General features: G+C 35.7%; 1 protein-coding gene across 1 annotated transcript; it reads right to left on the bottom strand.

The window, feature by feature from the left end:
* Positions 1-108: 108 nt before the first annotated feature.
* Positions 109-20760, bottom strand: LOC145664747 (uncharacterized). Its single transcript, XM_081731643.1, has 2 exons — positions 20742-20760; positions 109-3358 (listed from the first exon to the last, which is right to left on the bottom strand). Exon 2 carries the CDS (start codon positions 3342-3344, stop codon positions 789-791), a length of 2556 nt encoding a protein of 851 aa, XP_081587769.1. The 5' UTR covers positions 3345-3358; positions 20742-20760; the 3' UTR covers positions 109-788.
* Positions 20761-21517: the final 757 nt, after the last annotated feature.

Below are 21517 nucleotides of genomic sequence, written 5' to 3'. Positions count from 1 at the left end.
AACTGCATACTTGTAGTAAGCAATACATCACAGATATATAGTTAAAGTAGTTATCAGAAATTAGTTAAAAGACAGTCTCATAAAACGAACACAAATAAAAGAAAACAATATTACAAGATCTTTTATTGACATCTCATCAGATACAACGCTATTTCCGTATACACTAAACGGAAACTCAATTGACACTTTGGTAATCACCCTCATTTTTAAATAAGCACACACAATAATTTTAGAACCTCAATATAATCTGAATTCATGTCTGCTTCACAGTCATAACTTGTATTTGTTTCGAGGCATTATAAGATATTTAAAAAAAAATATTTCCATTATCTTATTAGAATGATTCCAAACTTCATCAAATATTGACAATAACTTATTTATAAAGTAATAATAATTACATATCATATGCATTAACTTTTTACGTCAATTATAAACAATAATTCGTCCTAATAATACAAAAAGAATAATTCATTTGAATCCGCTTTTCTAAATAAGTGAGTTCAATAATACACATCAAAAAGAAAATATCACGAATTCTGTTTCTAGAAAAACAAATTGTAAATTATCATCATCTTCATGAGATCAAAATCTTCTAATAATATACAAATAATACCTTTTACAGCGTTTCTCTAATTTCAAAGGATCAATATATTCATCCGACACACATTCATTGAGAACTCATTAGAAAGTCATGATCAAGAAAAATGTATAAAAACAATAAATGAATTGTACAACAAAATAGAGTCTAATCGCTATTTCAGAATTGCATTTCTTTGTAATTGAATGAATCAAATGTCTTCTGCAACATTTGGAAGTAATTCAGATAACTCTGGTTCCGTCAGTACTTTATCATCTGTCAGAACTTTATCAGTGGCTCCCTGTTCGTTTAAAATTTGCTCAACAAGAAGTAGCTTTTCTAAATGCTCATCTAAATGCACTTTAAGATACACCTCATGGAAAAAAGTTGCACTGCACATTTGACACGCAAATGTCTTTACCTTGTTATGTATTTTTGCGTGTTCTTCAAGAGCCCCCTCAGTAATAAAACTTGTTGAGCAAATTTTACAAACATACGGTCTAGAACCTTCATGGTTTCGTAAGTGGTTTAACAACTTGTGATTGGATACGAACGCTTTTTCGCATTGATCACATTTGAATGGCTTGCCCGTGTGCAACATCATATGAGTCATCAGGCCACTTTTCTGTGGAAACCGTTGGAAACAGATACTACACGAATATGGTTTCTCCCCTGTGTGGATGCGAATATGTTGTTTGAGGACCGACCGCACAGCAAATCGTTTCCCACAAAAATCGCACGCATACGGACGCTCTCCTGTATGTACTCGAAGGTGGCGCTCGAGATGGGATTTCTTCTTATAACCGTTACCACAAACATCACAGAAAAATCGTCTATCGTTACTCACATTTATTCCATGGAGACCAAACAGACTATGCTGCAATGCTCTAAATCCTGGAGTTTTAGCACTGTCATTATTACTATCAACACCTGACTGATAAAAGAAACCACCCCCTTGCTTTCGTTTCAAGTTGTTAGAGCTTTGATTTCCTTTCTTCCTTGTGGTGTCTAGAATTAAGTTATGTAACTTTGAGGATGGAGATCCACTTGTTAAATATCTTGATGCTCTTCTACCAGTCGAGTTTGTGCTATTTGGTTTCACTATCTCTCTCCTTTTCGTTCTTCGTTTCCGTTTATTAGTCTTTTTAGGTACCACACCACCAGCATTTGCAAAATGATAAGCAAACAAATCTGAGCGTTTTGCTCTTAATTTCATAGTTGACTTTCCTTTAGAATCACCGTTCGTGTCTGTCTGAATTCCTGAATCTGCCTTACCAACAGAGGCTTCTGCTTGCACTTCTTTCTCTGAAGAAACCAAGGGACTGGTTTCACAACAGGCATCTTTGTTCTCATCCTGAGATAACTCAACTCTTGGAATCAGACATTCATCAAAATCTAATTCCTCAATCTCTATTGTATCTTCTAGATCCGAATCTATTTCTTCTTTTATTTGAGCACTATAATCATAGACTATACTATCTTTATGATGACTTGTAACTGGAGACGGTAGTACAAAATTACTGCTGTTCGATTTGTTTGTCTTTTTCTCCCAAAGTTTTAATATATTTGGCATAATAATAGCTTCGATACGATTTTCTGAGTGGGCGCTATTCGCTGGAGACAGAACACCTTCAATGGATGATGAGGTTACAGCAGAATCCGGTGTTTCCTCGTCTTCTTTCGTTTCCTTACTAGTAATCGCATTCGGAGTTTCACAACTTTTTTCAGGCACTGACAACACATTTTCGTTATCTTTATTATTATCATTCTTATTATTTTGTTCTGCTGCAGTGGAGGATATAGTTTCTTTCTCGGCATCAGGAAAATTAATAATACCATCTAATGATGGAACATTAATTATCTCTATTTCAAGTTCAGTGCCATCTTGAAGCATCGCTATTTCCTCACATGCGAACTCAAGACAACTGGTTCCATTTTTAAAATCTTTATTTGCGATTTTCTTTGATGGTGACTTACTTTCATTATTATCTGAAACATTTACTTCATTGCTTGTACTAGAGACATTATTTTCATCACAACCTTCCTTCTTTATACTCAAGGAATCACGGTGACCGGTGTTCCCTACAGAATCAGCAACCTTTAAGTTTTTATCATTATCTTCTTTACCTGACATTTCAAATTCCTCACTCGAACACGTCATCAAAAGGTTATGAACGAAAGATTCCTTTTGACCACATTTTTTGTCCCTACTATACGGCACCGTATGAACTCTCTTTTTCTTAATTTTTTTCTTACCATTATTCAAAAGTTTCCCATTAAACTTGTTTTTTTTTTCACTATTAGTTTTAACAGAAGTATCACTACTTCCACCTTCCCTTTCAGAAGTATCACAACGCTCACTACCCTTACTGTCTTTAGCATTATTTTCAGCTGCAGTTGTACTATCGGCACACTTTTTCCTACGATTCTTTCCTATTTCAATACAAGGAGTATCAACGGTTTTGCCATCCAGTGTTTTAATTGAGCCCTGCAGCTGCGAAGCACGATTCTCCTGATCACTACCACCATTTTCTTCCTTGCAATTTACCATGTTCTGTAGAAACTGTGGATATTTGGCCAAACCATTTCGAAGCAGCATACTCTCACAGTCCATATCATCACCTATTACCAACGAAAGACCTTTCACCGTGATCAATGCTAATGACAGTTCTTCCGTCGTATGGTGACACATCTGATGGTAATGCAAACATCCTACAGTTTCCACGCTTGTGGAACACACAGAACACGCTAAATCCGCTGGAGGCATGGTGATTCGTGACTCTGGAATTTAAAAAGGAAAAAAAAATTAACTACAAGAATTACTACAGTTAAGAAAATATATTTTAATTATTTCATTGTACTTATTAACTTTCTAATAGCTGTGCCCAATGCGATTATAGTTCTTTTTAAATATTTTTTTCTCTCGTTTTCTTAAGACAGCAACATATTTAAAAAAAAAAAAAGGTTTAAAGATTACGTTACATGCTACAGGATTTGTCATTTAAAAAAATCCAGCCCTCCTCGCTAGAATACGAGGGAGGTTCAATAATTATTGTCCCCGGCATGTTTAAAATATTTAAGCTGGGATGGAAGATGGGAGATATTGTAGCCTAATGTCTTAGATGCCTATACGCTAAATTTCAGAATCATAGCTGCTATATATATATATATTGTCGTTTCAGGTGGGAGAGGTGGCACCTACCTTGAAAAATGGAGAAAACCGAACAACGAGCTGTCATCAAGTACCTCCAGAAAAAGGGGTTAAGCCCAGGGTGGAAAAAAATCATGATTTTTTTAAAAATAATTTTTGTTGATTTTTTTTATTTAAATCAAATCTTTCTCCTCGTATAATGCAAGTCGCGAACTGAAGAAAAAACATTAGGAATTACTATTAAATGCTAATTATGCCATTTAAGTGAAAGTATTGGGGTTGAATTTTGAATTATCCCCAATCGTTAACCTATATCAATCCCAAACAATGTTTCTTAACCCTTTTAAATTATGGCTCTTTTTAAACGTAAATTATAAAGACTTTCAGTCAAGCAGCTACAGCATCATCTCTATTTATCCTAGGATCATGTTACATCACTCTCTTCAGAATAGAACAGCTTTTGAAACGGTAACATTCACATTTCCCTATCATGTCCCTAAAGCGGGAAATTTTGAGAGTAATCGTTTTTTTTCTTTTTTACTTTTTTAAAAATTTTGATGCCCTCTGAATTCCCCTGTGTTAACGCACAGATTTCAAAATCAACTGGTAAATACTAAGGGTTGTACTAAGTGTGTGTACAAAATTTCAAGCTTCTATCTTGAGTAGTAAGGGTGAGGAAATTATTTAACAATGAGTTAAGAACATTCCCGCGATGACTCGGATGTAATATAAAAATTTCCTCAGACCTATTTATCCTAGGATCATGATTTGTACATTATTCTCTTCAGAATAAAACAAATTTTCAAACGGTACCCTTCAAATGTCTCCATCATGTATCTGAGGCGGGTAAATCACGAAAAAAGGGATTTTCTGTTAAAAATATCTTTTTTTTTTTTTATTTACCTCTGTGGATCCCTCCCCCTGTTTTAAGGAAGAGATCTGAAACAAATCTGAACAATACTGAGGGGTGCACTGAGTAAATATGCAAAATTTCAATATTGTAGTTGCAAAAGTAAGCCCGCGAAAAATAATATTCCCCAAATACCCCAGATTCCCGTATAAAACAGGATCTCAGATAACAGTTTCCTGAGACATCCCTATTTGTCCTAGGAGCATAGTACGTACATTATTTTCTTCAGAATAGAACAGCCTTTGAAACGGTACCATTCATATGTCTCCATCTGAGGCGGGAAAATCACGAAAAAAGCTATGTTTTTGTTAAAAATATATTTTTTTAAAAACATTTTTGCCCCTCTGGACCCCGCTGCTTCCACATAGAGATCTGAAAACATCTGAAAATTATTAAGGGGTGCACTGAAGGCGTGTGCAAAATTTCAGTCTTCTGAATGCAAAATATTACCCGCCAAATAATAATAGCATAACAAAAATATCATCTTTTTAAATTTATGACGTCATCACACACTATGCCTCAACGCAGAAAGGCGTGAAAGCATATGTAACGTGTTCTAGAATGCCTCCAGTCTTGAAGAAAACTAAGTAAAAAGCCTTATTGGTACTTTTTTAATCGAATAATGAAGATTCTACCCTATCACCTAAAAATATAATATAATTTAAATATAATAATTTAATTATATAATTTAAAAGGTTAAGCATTAAGGAAAAAGTACAGCAACGTTTATCAAAATGACTTTTTTCACAAAAGTTACTTATATTTGGCAGGGGCCTATTTTTAAAAACTCAGAACTAGCTTGCAGCATGAAATACATAAATTTCGCCTAAAGTTATAAAACAAAAAACAAAAATGGAGAGGAGATAGGACCTCTCTAAATACACCCTATTATCTAGGAACAAACAGAGACGCACAAAAAAGAATTTTCGTCTCAAATGTAGATAGTGATTTCCCCGTTCTAATAGTTAACGATCTTAAAACCCAAACCCAATGTTACGAAAAGAAGAAAGCAGGATTGCTCCGTTACCTGTTCAAAACGGGATTTTCCCTAATCATCCTCTGCATGACATTTGTTTTCATACTATACTGTATATTTGAGTCTCATTGTATTATGATTATTAATTTCCATAATCGAAATAATAAAACAGAAACGGGATTTTACTTATTTTCACTTTAAATTAATTTATTTCGGAATTCGATTTAAATCAGACTGATTTAAATCAATCCACTCTGGTTAAGCCCAAAGCAGATTCATGAGGACATGATCAGGTATTTATTTGTAGCCAGGGTAGCCCTTCTAAGTTTTGACTTCCCTATTTCTAGATTTAATTCAGTCTTCCCAGCCTGAGAAGATATTTTCGCCCCTTCTTAGGTTACACAATTTGTTTTAAAGTACAATAATTCAACTTCACATATTAGTAGCAAAGTGACGTATTTAGGATCTTGTTTCGAGGGGAGGGGGGCTTGGGAACCAGTAAGAAGTACTATTTGTGTTATACGTATAATGCGAAAAAAGTAATGGAATTATTTCGGGAGGGGCTTGAGCCCGATAGCGACCCCCTTAAATACGCCACTGGTAGCAATTCTTTATTTTTTCAGTATGCTTATTGTGGCGAGCTATGTTGGTCTTGTTTATAGAGTTGCTTCCCGAGGAAACAATCTTGCAGCTGGTACCACTGTTTATCATTCTTAATCTGAGTAACACAGTAATAAAAATCTACGTTTTCAATCATGTGTCTTTACTGCAGTGAGAATTAGACACCAATTTATTCGTCTTTCACTGCATGAGTCATAAGCTGGAACTGGTTGTTCACAACACTGTTAATACGATTTCAGATATCGTTCATCTTCAAAACCTTGTAAAGCGATTATAGGGTGTTTACTTAATGTCCTCGAAGAACAGTCAAGAAATCGAATTAATATCAGAAGAGCTAGGTATTCGCTTCTACAATATTATTAAAGTTTTGATATATTGTAGTTAGGCCGTTCAGTAGAAGCATTGTGGAAGTCCAATCCTACGTTAGTGGAACACTTTCGAGAAGCTTAAGTACAAATTTGCAGAGAAACTTTCACCAACATGCAATATTTTCGGACCTATACGTACAACTCACTAAGTGGAATTTTGTTCATGAAATGTCCATGATCCGAGATGTGCTGAAACCTCTCCACGTCCTTAGCCTGTTTCTACAAGAAAGGTCAGCATCTCTTGTAGAAACATGCTAAAGCAATAACCAAAATTGAAACTAACTTTAAGTATTCCGGAAGCGTTGAAAGAAAAAGACTAAACCCTTTAAGTATTCCGGAAGCGTTGAAAGAAAAAGACTAAACCCTAACTACTGCAGGAAACATGTTACTCGAACTCTTTAGTATGATACTAATCACGCGCCAGAACGACTCTGTATAAGGTCCGGTATGTCTATGGAAGAATTACAACGTCAGTTTAAACAAACTGGTAAGTTTTGTGGAATCCCACTTGCAAAATCCTTAGACAGTTCTCTTGGAAAATACCAGAATATAAGATTGCAATCCGGGTCTAGCAGAAAACATACGGTGTCGCTTTCCTAACGAAATGTTCAGTGGGGTCGAGGGTTTGCTACAATCCAATTGGTCAGAAGAATTGTCTGCAAGAATGTTATAAATAAATAAATAAATAAATAAATAAATAAAATAAAAAAATAAATAAAATTTCCGAGAGTTAAGAAGAAACCTTCTAATATTGGACCAAATCTACAAAATCTTAACATACGATTCAGTATTCTTCCAATTTCTTCTGCACAGTGTGAGAGAGGCATTTGCAGCTTAAACTTACAGCATATTCACGCTAGAGACCGTTTATCTGTAAAAACCCTCGAATCTCTTCTTTTCATAAACGTTAATGGACCAGAAATTACTTCTTTCAATGCTGAAAAATATGCCATCAGCTGGATGAAAAGTGGACATCATGCTGCTGTCGACAAACCAACTTGGAAAGAGACGTTATCCGATGTAAACCAACCTTCCATTGCTTCACTATTTAAAGTGAGGTACGTTGCGAAAGTATTGTTAATTTCTAAAGACAGTGTTAAATAACATGCCGTAAGTCATGCTTCAGCTTAACCCAAGGTGAAATCGGCAGTCAATCCTTCCTTGTAATTTTGGTGTAAAAACTGTAAATATTATACAAGGACTGTTTCAGTTTCCAGAGTAAAACTGTAAGAAAAGGTAAAGTCTTTTCCTAGGTAGCACCATATTAGTATTTCTTTAATACATACTCACGATTCTTCACAGACCAGATTACAGTCTTTGTTCAATTCTGGATTCGTTTTAATACCAGTATGTATTGTTGACCAGAAGTTTACTTTCAGCAGAACAGTGTATAGGTGCACACACCCCTGAATCTAATTTTATTTAGTACAAAGGGCAAAATGGTACTAAAATTTATTTATGATATGAGGAATGACATTTAGTACCTTCTTTTCCCTTTTATTTAATAAAATTAGGTTCAAGTGTATGTATCTGTTCTTCCTAATCACTGTTCTTTCTAAAGTAAATTCTTACCTTTTGTTGTATTTATTGTTCGGGCGAGGAATTTGTTCTTCAAAGACCAAATTAGAACGGATTAAAAAATTACTTGTCATAACAAAACCGTTCTACGTAAAAGTGTGATACTTGTTATGATAAGTTGTGCAGGTTGCAATATAACTATAGGGCTTTTACTGGATGTTGCACACACTTGTCCTCAGCAGTAGGAGGAAAAGTAAAAAGGTAAGTAACGCATGTAATTTAATCTACTTAGCCATATCTTATCTGACGTACCTACCCGTATTCATCATAAAATTGTTTTTATAAAAATGGAAAAAAAAATGAACTTTTGGCCTGTCAAACTACTACCATAATTTCAAAGTAGGTAGGTTTAAAAATAACGTTCTCCCAACCCGACTTTAAAGTTGTTCTGTTATACAGAATACAATCTTGCATAAATATCCCCCTTCCCCCTCTTCTACAAAATCCACAAATAAATCACTGATGATCACTGTGTTGGGTGATGGGTTTCCTTCCTACCAGGTGGTAAAGAACTGGTGCCGCGACTTCCGTTGCGGTAGGGAAAGCTGTCAACAGGCCCCTGGTGCTGGTCCTTCAACAACGGCATGCACCCCAGAAAACATTGATGTTCATGATACGATTATAGCAGACAGACGAATCACGGTGCAATAGTTATCAGACATCATGCACATTTCTGTAGGCTCAGTGAAAACCATTGTGCATGAACAGTTGGGATTCAGAAAGGTGTCAGCGCGATGAGTACCCAAAATGTTATCTCGTGTACATCAGAAAGACAGAGTTCGATGTTCAAAGGCTAGTTTGGAGGTTATGGGGGCAGACCTGAAACAGTTCTTTGTTAGATTTGTGACAGTGGATGAGACGTGGCTCTACCACTATGATCCCGAGTCCAAACGACAGAGCATGGAGTGGCGGCACGGTAGTTCGCCTTCGCCAGGCAAGTTCAAGGTGCAGGCATCAGCACGTAAGGTTACGGCCACAATTTTTTAGAATGCGAAGGGTGCTCCTTATTGACTACCTGGAGGTTGGACACACTATCACGGGGGCCTATTATGCAGCCCTAATCCCGAAGTTACGCGAAGCAATCAAGGAAAAACGGCGCGGGATATTGCAGCGAACAGTGCTGTTCCACCAAGATAATGCTCCGGGCCACACAAGCCATCTTACTGGTGCCGCAATCCATGCTGCTGGTTTTGATGTCTTGGAACATACTCCCTACTCACCCGACTTCACCCCTGGTGACTGTCATTTGTTCCCAAAGTTGAAGGAGCACCTCAAGGGGAAGAAGTTTCACTCAAATCCAACTGTTATTGAAGCTGTGGAGGAAGGCTTACGGCTCAGCCAGAGACTTTCTTTAAAGCTGACATAGGGCTTTACATCATAGGTGGAAGAAGTGCATTACTATGAAAGGAGACTTTTTGGAAAAATAATATTGCTTATAGGAAAGGGACAATAATGACTGAACCACCCTCGTAGTCGCTAGCATTCGCGCCTTTGGTCCATGGGGGTCCTGGGTTTGACTTCTGGTAGGAGACAACTGAACAAATTAGGTTAGTTCGGATTAAGCTGTAACCCCACGCCTCACATAGCCTTCGTGCTGAAAAAGATGCTAAACTTCAACAAACAAAGCAAGTTCTAGCACATAGTTATATACCAGCCACAATTATTTACGTAAAATTAAAGTACATCTGCATTTGTTTGAGATCCTCTTCACTACATACAGGCAATTTATCATAAGTCAACTTTCTTATTTGTTCTCAAGGTTTACTAATGATTCACATGCATCCACATCTTTATGCTTGTGTGAAAGGTATTTGTAGCCAGAAAAAGAAAGTGTCATTTTTCTGCTGGTCTTATAATGTTAAATGTCTATTTGCTGTCAATTTGGTTATCTTCTGGCATACATAATAGTACACAAGCTTGAAATTCTTTTTTTCATAAACAAATTCTGTTCATTTTCTTTATCACTTGTAGTTGATTTTTTTTTCAATAAATAAATAAATAAATAACATAAAAATAACGAATAAAATCTAAATGTTTATTTTCTTAATTGGTAAATTACAGCAACTTCAGATTTCTTTATTAAGTGATGTTCGAATAAAACCGAAATCAGAAATACGTATGTTCTGTATCTTCATATTTTTGTATGTTCAGAAGATCAACAATCCGTGTGGTTTAAGAACTAATTCACCGTAGATAAAGATATAATGGTTCAAAGAGCGAAAATGTGCGACTGGGCGCATCATGAGCCCTGGTCTCCAAACTGCCAAGTGAGTGAGTTATACTTCCGCCATTACTTGAACTAGAAGCACGTGGAGTTAATGGAGTTAATGCAACTAAGCGTATACCCCTGAACTTCTTTAATCAATTACGGCTGTACATCTTTCGCTCATTGACATGACTTGGCAATAGCCGAGTGCTTTCAAGGACATGAAGCCATCATCAGCCAACTAAAAGGGCGCTGGCCCACACACTTACATTCTTAAGGTCAAATGATTCAAATGGGATACCATTACAATCTTTAAATTTCATTCTACTTTCCCTACTGAGAATTATATATTTGTAAAAATCGGTTGTTGTCTTTATTTCGGCACGTATAAAGAAAAAAACAAATTTTTAATTTAGAAACTAGCTAACATGTACAAATCGGCATGCCGGATACCCGGATTCTACCTGATCCAGTCGTATCTTTTCGCTCTTTAAACTTCAGTACCTATTTTACTCATATAAAAATCAGTAACTCATATACAAATTTAGCTCTAGGAAAAAAATTATTATAAAACACCTTGTTACATCTTGCTCTAAAAAAAAAATACTTGAAGAATGACCTGCTTAGCGTAACAGAAGCCTGTACCTGCTTATCACTGCGCACCTTTATCCACTCATCAAATTACAACAAATTTTGTAAAATAAATAAATAAATAAATAAAAAATAAAAATAAAATAAACACTGACATACAATGTAAATGTTTTGTCAAAAACACAAGCAAGAAATATATATATATATATATATATATATATATATATATATATAAAGTGGGTAACTCACCATCGTCCCAGGCCATACTAATATAGACAGAAGCGTGAAATTTTGGAGAGAGTACTCCTTTTGTCACGAAAGTAAGAATTTTTGGAAATACCGATTCTAAAGTGGACAAAGGAAAGTTCGAAATTTCCCCCAAGAATAGTTTGTGACACGAATCTCTGGCGCAAGGGAGATGAAACTCGGCAAATGAATTCTTCTAAATGTATAAAAATAAGAAAACAGTGTTACAGCATTTTCAAAATTCTACTTCAAATGAGAGAAGGAGGGACATTTACAAAATACTTAAATTTAGCTCTGTTTAACAAGAAAATCCCCAATGTGATGAACTACTAAAGTTGGAGAACTGATAATTGGTACATATACTTTAATTAAAATAAGGAAATATGTACGAGGACAATTTAAAAAATAACCACCGACTGGTTATCAATGACATACACTCCCAGATATAAAGTTTTTACTATACACATTAGGAAAGCAAAACGTTACATTATTTTCAACATATTCACTATTCAAATTGAGGCACATGTCATAATGTTTTACAAGGTTTGAAATTCCTTCTTTAAAAACCTCCTCCCGCCTGGTAATGAAGTCACCAGCTAAAGCATTGTGAAGCGCATTGTCACTGTCGAAGCGGCTGTGTGGCTGAAGAGGTCGTAGTCGCTTGGTGCCAGATCTGGGCTATAGGGTGGATGATCAATAACATCCCAGGGAACTGCTTCAGAAGTTTTTGAGTATGTCCAGCGGTATGCGGGCGAGTATTATCGTGATCCAACACGACACCGGAAGTCAGCATGCCCCGAAGATGAATCGCAGCTGCCGAGCGTTTATTCGCACTCAGAAATTGATTATCGCACGCACTTCGCATTTGGTGGGTTTTCCTATTGCAGAATTCATTTGCAATTGTTATAGCGGATGAGTGAACTGCAACACAACCTTCTTCTTCCTCTGCTCACTGTCTACTGAACTACTGCACACAGTGCTACAAGACTGACGTCACTTTTCCCAGTCATTTCTCGCTCATGTGCGAACGGAGGTTTTTTTTTTTTTTTTTCGAATTACCCTCGTATTTCAGCGTTTCTGACAGTGCAGGGAATGTGACTGAAATTTCCTTTTATTTATTCACAAAGTGCCGAATGTGAGAATTTGCTTAAGTTGCAAATGTATAAATTCTTGAATCAAAATAAAGGAATACATGTTTTCGCGTTTTCAAAACTTTCGCTTCTAAGGGGAAAGGAGTTGAGTAATTCCTATATTCTCTTTCTTTAGTGAGAAAGTGTCTAGTGTGAAGATTCACTTAAGTTGAAGATTTTAAATTCGGTATATACGCTCATACATACAAAATAAGAAAATACCCGTTTCGGCGTTTTCGAAAATTTCGCTGCTATGGGAGAAAAGGACAAATTTATGAAATATTGAAATTTCCCTTTATTTATTCAAAAAGTGTCGTATGTAAAGATTCAATTACGCTGGAGATGAAAAATTCTGTATATAAAGTCCTATATACAAATAAAGAAACAAAGATGTCAAAGTTCCCGAAAATTTTGATCCAAATTTCTCTTTCTTTATTGAGAAAGTGTTCAATGTGAGGATTCGCTTAATTCGGAATCTCAAGAGTGGAAAGAAGAAAAATATTACAAAAGAAGCTGTTGAAAATACAGGTAAATCAAATATAAACAAAATTATATAGTTATTTTTCAGATAAAACTTTAGATGACATTTGTTATAAGAAGTTTAGATTAGGTTCACAAATACTATGGAATGTAGTAATGAAATGAATGCATTACGAATAATGATTAGGAATGTCAAAAATAATTTAAGTGTCATTAGTGCTCAACCATTAAGAAAGGTGGTTAACGAGATTTTACAGCACGAAAATAATGGAAAGGGAAGGTATAAGTTTGCAATGCAAATCGTAGATTATTGTGATTCAAAACCCCTTAATGATAATGACCGAAGGTTAAAAGCTTTAGATAGAGCTATTATGGTAATCTATCTATCTATATTCTATGTAAATAAAAATGAAAGTGACTATGTTTGTGACTTAACTCTTGAAAAACACGACCGATCTCGATCAAATTTTCAACATAGATGAGGCCTAGGATGTTTTTTTTAATCATTTTACTTTGACGGTGAAACTTAGGGGAGAGGAAGACATATATAAATTTGATCACAAATGACCGATATTAGTGTCGAATACATAGTTTTCAAAGTCGCTGAGACGAACAGTGACACTGCCGATGCCGTTTAAATCCAAATTCAGCCCCTATTAGTATTCGTAAGGGGGGGTGATATGTAGAAACAATTGAAAATGACCAATAGTAGTGTCGAATTCATAGTTTTTGGGGGCCCTAAATTGATTGGTGACAATTTTGGTGCCCTTTATACCCAAACTGAAACCTATTCTCCCCGCGCAAAGAACGGACATTCTGTTAGTGTCGAATAATGATAACGTCACCGAGGATCTTTTACATGAATGGAATGGAGATTTAAGGAAGCTACTGGGTCTGAAACAAAAGGATATTTGTATGGCTCCTTGTGAAACCGAAAATCATACGAACAAAAAATATAATACACGAATAAGTAAGCCAATGTTTAAGATGTTTCATAAAAGTCCGGAAAGATTAGCCAGTTACTTGTTTAAGGATACAATGCTAAAATTAGATAAGGAAATACAAGGATTAAATCCGGAGGGTATTCATAGATATTATAGAGAATTATGCGGAAATAAAGGTTATTGTAACTTAGAATTTAAGAATTATGAACAAAAGTTAGATAAAGATGTTTTAGAGAAGTTACACTCTCCTGTAACTCGTTAGAGCGTCTTTAAGAACATGAAAAGACTTAACGCGGACTTAAAACAGAACATGTAAATAAAAAAGGGATCATATTGTTATTGCGTAAGTTCCACAATTTGTTATTGGCAGTAAGGAAAGTACAAGGCTCATGAAGAATTAATAAAACATTAATACCAAAGCCTGGTAAGGAGTTACTTAAAATGTGCAATCGGAGACCTATTACGGCATCCTCGATAATCTGTAGAATCCTCTCCGATCTTTTGGAGGAAAGATTAAATTTAGCTATAGATTTGCATGAGGCCCAAAAAGAGTTCTTAAGGAAGCAGCAACTTAATTAATTCCTTTGCTTTGGATAATATGTTGGAAATAGGTAAGAAGAAAACAATTTATATGGAGTTCTTGTTAATACCCAAAAAATATTTGATTCGATCCTTCACGGACGATAATATCGGCCTTAAGAAGACGGTCTATCCTAGTTAATTATATGAAAGTAATAGAGAGTACATATAATAACAATATTATTGTTACAATTTAGTAAAGCAGACATCATATTAGAAGTAAAATGTGGTGTACACCAGGATAGCCTTCTAATACTATCTATTAGTTAAAGTTATATTAGATACTGTGATACGTCAGATTTTTTATTCAGGCTTGGGAAAAGTTCTTGCCGTTCTAAAGCAGTGATAAACAAGGAGCAATACTGTGGACGGTACACGTACCTTTATGTTTCGAAGTAATCTTCGTATCATCACCTTTTGCCAATGTTCTTGCAGCTTCACAATACGTCGTGGATGCAAAGTCGTGACTGCGTTCCGCAAATCTCCTTCATTTGCGAAGGATCTCCCACAGAAGTCGTTGTCGGAGATGGTGGTTGACGTATTGGTACGAGGAAGGAAGCAGATGGTAATCTGTTGGCGCAAGGTTCGGTGAATATGATACATGGCACTGTCTCCCAGCCAAGTTGCTGAAGGGTCTCCCGTGACCTCTTTGCCACATGTGGCTAGAATTATCGTGCAAAACAGCACACCCTCGCGATTTACCAATATTGTCTCCTTCTGCCGCAATGCATGGAGCACCCTTTGCAACTGCTGAAGAGTAAAGGTCAGCAGTGATGATCTGATCAGGTGGAAGGAGCTCGTAATGCACCACTTACCGACAATTCCACCATTCAGATATCATAACCTTTCATGGGTGCAGAGGTTGTCTTGACGTGTGAAGAACACGGTCATGTGGCGACAACTAATATCTGGTACGTTTGGGAGTGTCACAGAGGACCCACTTTTCGTCACCAGTGAGCAAGCGATTAAAGATGGGTGTGTTCAGGTGCCGAGAAAGCAAGAACAAATAGGCTGTTACTCGTTGCTCTTTGTTGGCTGCCGAAAATGTGTGGTACCCACTTGCTTAACTTATATGACCTCCCTATCCCACGAGGTGCAATCTGACTGTTTCAGTGGAAACATGGAATCTTTCTGCAAGTTCTTCATACGTTATACTTTGTCCTCGAAGAATGCTTTCAGAGCCTCGTCATCCAACACATGTGGTCGTCTACTGCGAGGTTTATCCGAAAGGCTCACATTTCCCGAACGGAATTTCTGGAACCAATGCTTGGCGGCCCGTTTGTCCACAAATGCCTGACGTATGCGGCAGCTAACAGGCCCACTTTAAAGTTATACAACAAACACACGCAAACATGCTGCTTCGACACTTCCATTTCTACTCAACATTGGGCGAGCTATAGAAGTGTCGAAGCACTGTGCGCAACGTCATATCTCGTGTATTACGAGTATCGAAGGTTAATGGTCGAACTAACTCCCTGTCGGTTGGCAGGTACGTGTATCATTTCATTTCCTCTCTGAGAGAACATGATGAATTGGACGTCAAAAACGGCAAGAACTTGTTTAGTTACCTTGTGTTTAGGATGTGTTTATCCCATCTGTCAAGGAAGTGAAAATAAGTATCATCTACAGAATTAGGATTATTTGTTGGTTGTCTAAGCTTTCCTTAAAACCTGGACAGTAGATTCTGCTGTTACAATTTTATTTGATGACTAAATATTTTTATATATAGATGGGTAATCTCGTGCCTTCAACCTTTTTAAAACAATAATATTAGAGTTTATTTAAAACAGTGGCTACACTTACATCCATCAACTGTTGACTTATTTATTCTAAAAAAAGAGATTATATTAACATATTTGTTGTACAACAGTTAATCGAGTTGAGATCTTCGAAACTATTTTTATATTGTGTGTTAAGCATTGGTTTAATATATAAATTTTAGGGGTGATTAGTGAGGATATGGTCTTTTTAAATTTGAAAACGATGACATTTTACTCATTTAAGGGAATGACATTTGGCCTATGAATCAAGATGTGAAACTAGGTTTATATACTTAAATAAAAGGAAAAGAATATGTGTTTCGGAGTTTTCAAAAATTTCGCTCCTAAAGAAGGAAAGAGGGCAATTTCAATAATACTGAAATTTCTGTTAATTTATTGCAGGGTTGGCTGGTTTAAACCAGCTGTTTTTTTTTTTTTCAAAAAAAAAAAAAACAACTGGTTTAAACCAAAAAACGAAAAATGTTCGTAAAAGTATAAGAGTTCGTAAAATCTTGATGAACACACATTTGTGAGTTATCACGTTTCACTCCCATATATTATTCGTATTATATTCAGACCGAATTCCCCATTCAGTACTCAAAGAGGTTATGCTACAAGCAACTTTTGTTCTTTTTTGATCTTTTGTGATTTCTTTGTAGTTTATTATTATTGTTATGCAATTACAATCAAAGAAAAATTCTAACTATTGTTTCGTTTTAATAATGTTTACTGTTGGTAAAATACGTCGAAGTGACGTACTTTTAGTGGGGGAAGAGGGTCATACAAAACCCCACCAGAGGCATTTACTGAAATCAGAAGTATCTTTGGTATCTATTTATGTATAAATGGGTCAGAACCAAAGTGGATTTAAATAGTTCCTATCTTTATTCACTTTTCTTACTGATATGCAAATTAAGTCGTTGCATTTCTTTAACTTGGACTAATAAAAGTTGTAGTAAACTAAATTGGACTAAATTAGTTCTTTTGCACTCTGCAGTATTTTGAAATTGTCCATATGTAATTCTGTATAATGGTTTCACTTGTGCAACTGTTTATTTTTTTGTCCTGTGAAATGGCCCTTGACAATTATATTAACAAGTATGTAAAGATCAGTACAATTTATTTTCATCAGAAGTCCTTCGTGAGTGAGTCGGCAGACGTATCGCCAGTTAATCCTGGTTTCGAGTTCAAATAGAGGAAAATTTCTCTCGGATGTAAGCCGAGAAGCGGTTTGGATTTCGCTTTAAGCTTATGTAACCCCTTCCAGCGTAACCCGATTGTTGTATAATAACACCAAGGTGAAACAAACTTATTTCTGTCCATATGTGATATAAATACATAGAGTAAATTATTTAAACCAAAAAAACCTGCTTTAAACCAAAAAACAAGGTTTTTTTGGTTTTTTCAATAACAACCATGGGTTTTGCCAACCCTGATTTATTCACAAGATCTCGAATGTGGGTATTTGTTTAAGTTGGAAATGTGAAATTCGGTTTATAAGTTCTTATATACATATGGGAACACATGTATCACTGTTTTTGAAAATTCTGCTTCTAAAGGGGAAGAAAGGACCAATTTCTATAATATTGAAAATTTCCCTTTATTTATTCTGGGGATTCCCTTAAGTTGGTGGTGTGAAATTCAAATTATACTTTTAACTAAAAATAAGAGAATCCGTATTTCAGCAGGTCTGAAAATTTCCCACGTAAGAGGGAAAGAGAAGATACTTCTATACCATTGAATTTTTTCTTTATTCACACACACACACAAAAAGGAAAAAAAAGTGGGGTTTTGCTTAAGCTGAGACATGAAATTCGGTATATAAACTCCTAAATATAAATAATAGGATACATGTTTCAGTATTTTGGAAATTTCCGCTTCTTAGAAAGGAAAAGGTAGTGGTTACTATAATATTCAAACTTCCCTTTCTTTATTGAGAAAGTGCTCATTGTGAGGATCTGCTTGAGTTCGATGATAATGATTTTAGTTTAGCGTCCGTTTCAGCAGCGAGGCTATATGAAACGTGGACCTACTGACTAACATGATATCCGAAAAACAGGCGCTCCCGCCGGAAATCGAACCCGGGTCTCCCACGCCAAAGACGCGTACGCTAATCGCTTAGCCACGAAAGAGCTCTGCTTGAGATCGAGATGTGAAAATCGGCATGTAAACGCTTAAATAGAAAAGGATTAAATACCTGCTTCAGCGTCTACGAAAATTTCGTTTCCAAAGAGGGTAGCGGGACAATTTCTATAATGTTAACATTTATTATTATTATTTATTCAGGAAACGTTTTAATGTGAAGATCCGCTTAAGTTGGAAATGTCAAATTTCTTTCATAAATTCTTAGTCAAGAATATGAGAAATACTTATTTCAGAGTTTTCGAAATTTCCGCTCCTGAAAAGGGGACAATATATACGATTACATGGAAGAATAAAGTGATTCACCGAAAATTCAGACCCTATTAATATATAGACACGTAAGGTTTGGAGCACCTTTTCTTACGAGAGCAAGAATAACAATATATATAATTTTTTAATACGTACCGGTATACTAAAGGAGGTAAAGAGGATTCAGTTGTTTTGCGCAGAATAAAATCCCACATTAATCTTTGAAGCTAAGGAGATGAAACTAGGCATATAAAATCCTCATTAAAAATAATCGGACACGTCCCAGCATTTTTTAAACTCCCATTTTAAGAAAAAAAAAAAAAATTCTCTATCTCCCCTCCCCAGCACCGAAAGCAATATTGTGTCTTATTTTTGTGATTGCATCACGGGAAAATAGCTGAAAACTTCTAAATGAATTTTGGAACACGGTATCTACCTCGAGCAAGGTTTCAATCACCACCTTGATTAAACGGCGTATCCTAAAGGAGTGTGGAGTTCAAAACTAACGCGAAAAATAGAGTATTTTATAAGCCTTTCAAGTTAGGAAGATGAAAATCTGTATATAAACTCCTCATTACAAATAAGAGCACATGTGGCCCAGTATTTTCCAAAATTCCGGTTTTAAGGTTGGAGGGGAGGGTGCGGTTTCTATATTTTTTCGCCACGTTGTAGTAAACGTTGTCTGTTGTTTGTGATCTCATCACGGAAAACAGCGCTCACGTTTGAAATAAATCTTGTAACATAGTTACTGCCTCACGGTTTTTTATCATGTCACATCCATTAATGGGCACATCCTAAGGGGGTAGCGAAGTTCAAAGTGTATGCCAAAAATAAAAGTATTTTATGGGCTTTTATAATTACATTGTCACTGAAATGTGTAGTCTAAGGCAGGAACAAATATTTTATATAGACCTGTTCACCCCGTGCGAGAAACGGGCATTTTAGCCTGAATCATTTGTAGATTTCTGGCGTACTAAGCGGTTAGGAGTCTCACCTTCAGCGTATATGAGCTTGCTTCGAGTCCTGATGTTGGTATGTTGAGATATTTATATGGTACATGATATGCCAGTGCGTTTCTCTCTGTTTCTGCCCATTATTCTCAATTTGTTTCGTTATTTCATTGTTCACATTTATCCCGAAATACCTTTTTGAACTGTAAAGAACCAGTGATGGGATTTGAAAACGGATCGCCCAGTTGTCAGTCACATATGTTACCACAACTCTATGCCAAACAATAATAATGCTGTTAAAACACTTATGTCACATCGTGATATTTTAACCAGGCTCTACCAGCGAAACAAAGCATCGGTGGTTAAACATCTAAATGTCTTTTGGTCTTTTTTCTACATTTAATAGCAACCCCACTGAGCACGGGCACAAATTTTATAAAATGATATAAATATACAACATTGTATATATCACGATGTAAGTAGGGTGCAAAAGTATGAAAAATATCCTCTTGTTCTTTTATACAGAAAAATATATATTATGTATGTCATTGCATACCGTAAAAGCCGGACCGACCAAGTAAGTTTGTGGAGAACAACATCGTGCCTGTGATTTTTGTCCAGATACTACCTTTTCCTCCCGCATTTTCATTCCACCAATTCTCACATCATCATTCACTTGCTTTAATCATGATCTCCCTTAGCCTAACGGGCATAATCGTAGGACATTAAATTGAAAGATATCATTTTTATTTGTAAAAGCCGAAAACATGTTCATACATGCTAGTAGTTGTGATTCTCCAGATTCATTACATAACTGCGAATTGACGCAAGTGCGTATTACATAACTCGGAGGGTATCTGTACTTTTATCTTATGTGAACAAGGCTCCAGCCGAGAGTCGAAAACTTGGAAGTACAGTAATTTTTGCAGAAATCAGAATCTAAAGTGATGTGACTGTTGAAATTTCTAAGTGTGTTAGCGTACTTTCTTCAGATTACAATAATAATAACAAATAGTTCAGTTTTGTGGAAAAGTTGACTCTTCTGGAATTTTTTCCCCAAGTATTGATGGCTCTTATGAGTAAAGCTACGGTGTCATTTTGCGTCTCTGTCAGCAGAGAATTACCCGCGTATTATAACTTACTTCAGAAAGAGATAACTAATTGCAGCACAACTTTCGGTACCGTACCACAGAAACTTTACTCCAATCGCGAATTCACTCCCAAGTTACCGACAGATATTATTACTATCACTGTACAATGTAATTAAATAAGTAAGGACTGACCTTGTGCGTTATTTGTTTCCCTTCATCCAATATTTCGCTTTTGTTTAATACTGAAGCCTTTTCTCAAGGACGAATTTTCTAACAATAGATCTTCTTCATGGTTTTCTTATCACTTAATATTTAGCTATAAGTTTAGGACTATGGGACCATGACGAAGTAAAAAATAAAACTGCAATGTAATGCAAACGAACATTCAAGAATTTTTATGAGAAAATTCGTTCCTGAAGATTTTCAACAGTTAATGAAAGCAAAATCCTGGATGAAAAGAAAACAAAAAATACATATAAGGTAAATCTGTATTTATTCAATATAAAATAATTAGTGCGGAAAAATGTGAAATCTATAACATACTACACCATATGAATTTTGTTGTTAACATTACATATAATATATATATACAGACTGTCCCATAATTCGTGTGTAAACTTTAATTTCATAGTACTCAGAACTGGTAAAAGCTAGAACTGTGAAATTTGCAGGCAATTTAGAGGAAGGTCAGAAGATTTGTTTGATAGCAAAATGAGATCGCGGGTATTATTGTTTGCGGAGTTACAGGGTCAAAGGTCAAAATGCGATTTTTTCCTTATGGGATTTCAATGTTAAATAGTAGTCTCACATGCCATTTTTTTGAATATCCATCTCCGGTAGCAAAAATTGGTATATCGACATAAATTCTGATCCGAAACAATGTGATAACGAGAAATTTGGGCATTCGTGACCCGGTGACCTCTAGCAGGTCATCTGTGACCCTTGAAGAAAAAGCTCCCTTTTCAACA

Source organism: Thermobia domestica, chromosome 11, assembly GCF_964235325.1.
Source record: "Thermobia domestica chromosome 11, izTheDome1.hap1.1, whole genome shotgun sequence".
NCBI classification, from domain to species: Eukaryota; Metazoa; Arthropoda; class Insecta; order Zygentoma; family Lepismatidae; genus Thermobia; species Thermobia domestica.
This window is presented reverse-complemented; position numbering and strand designations above follow the sequence as displayed.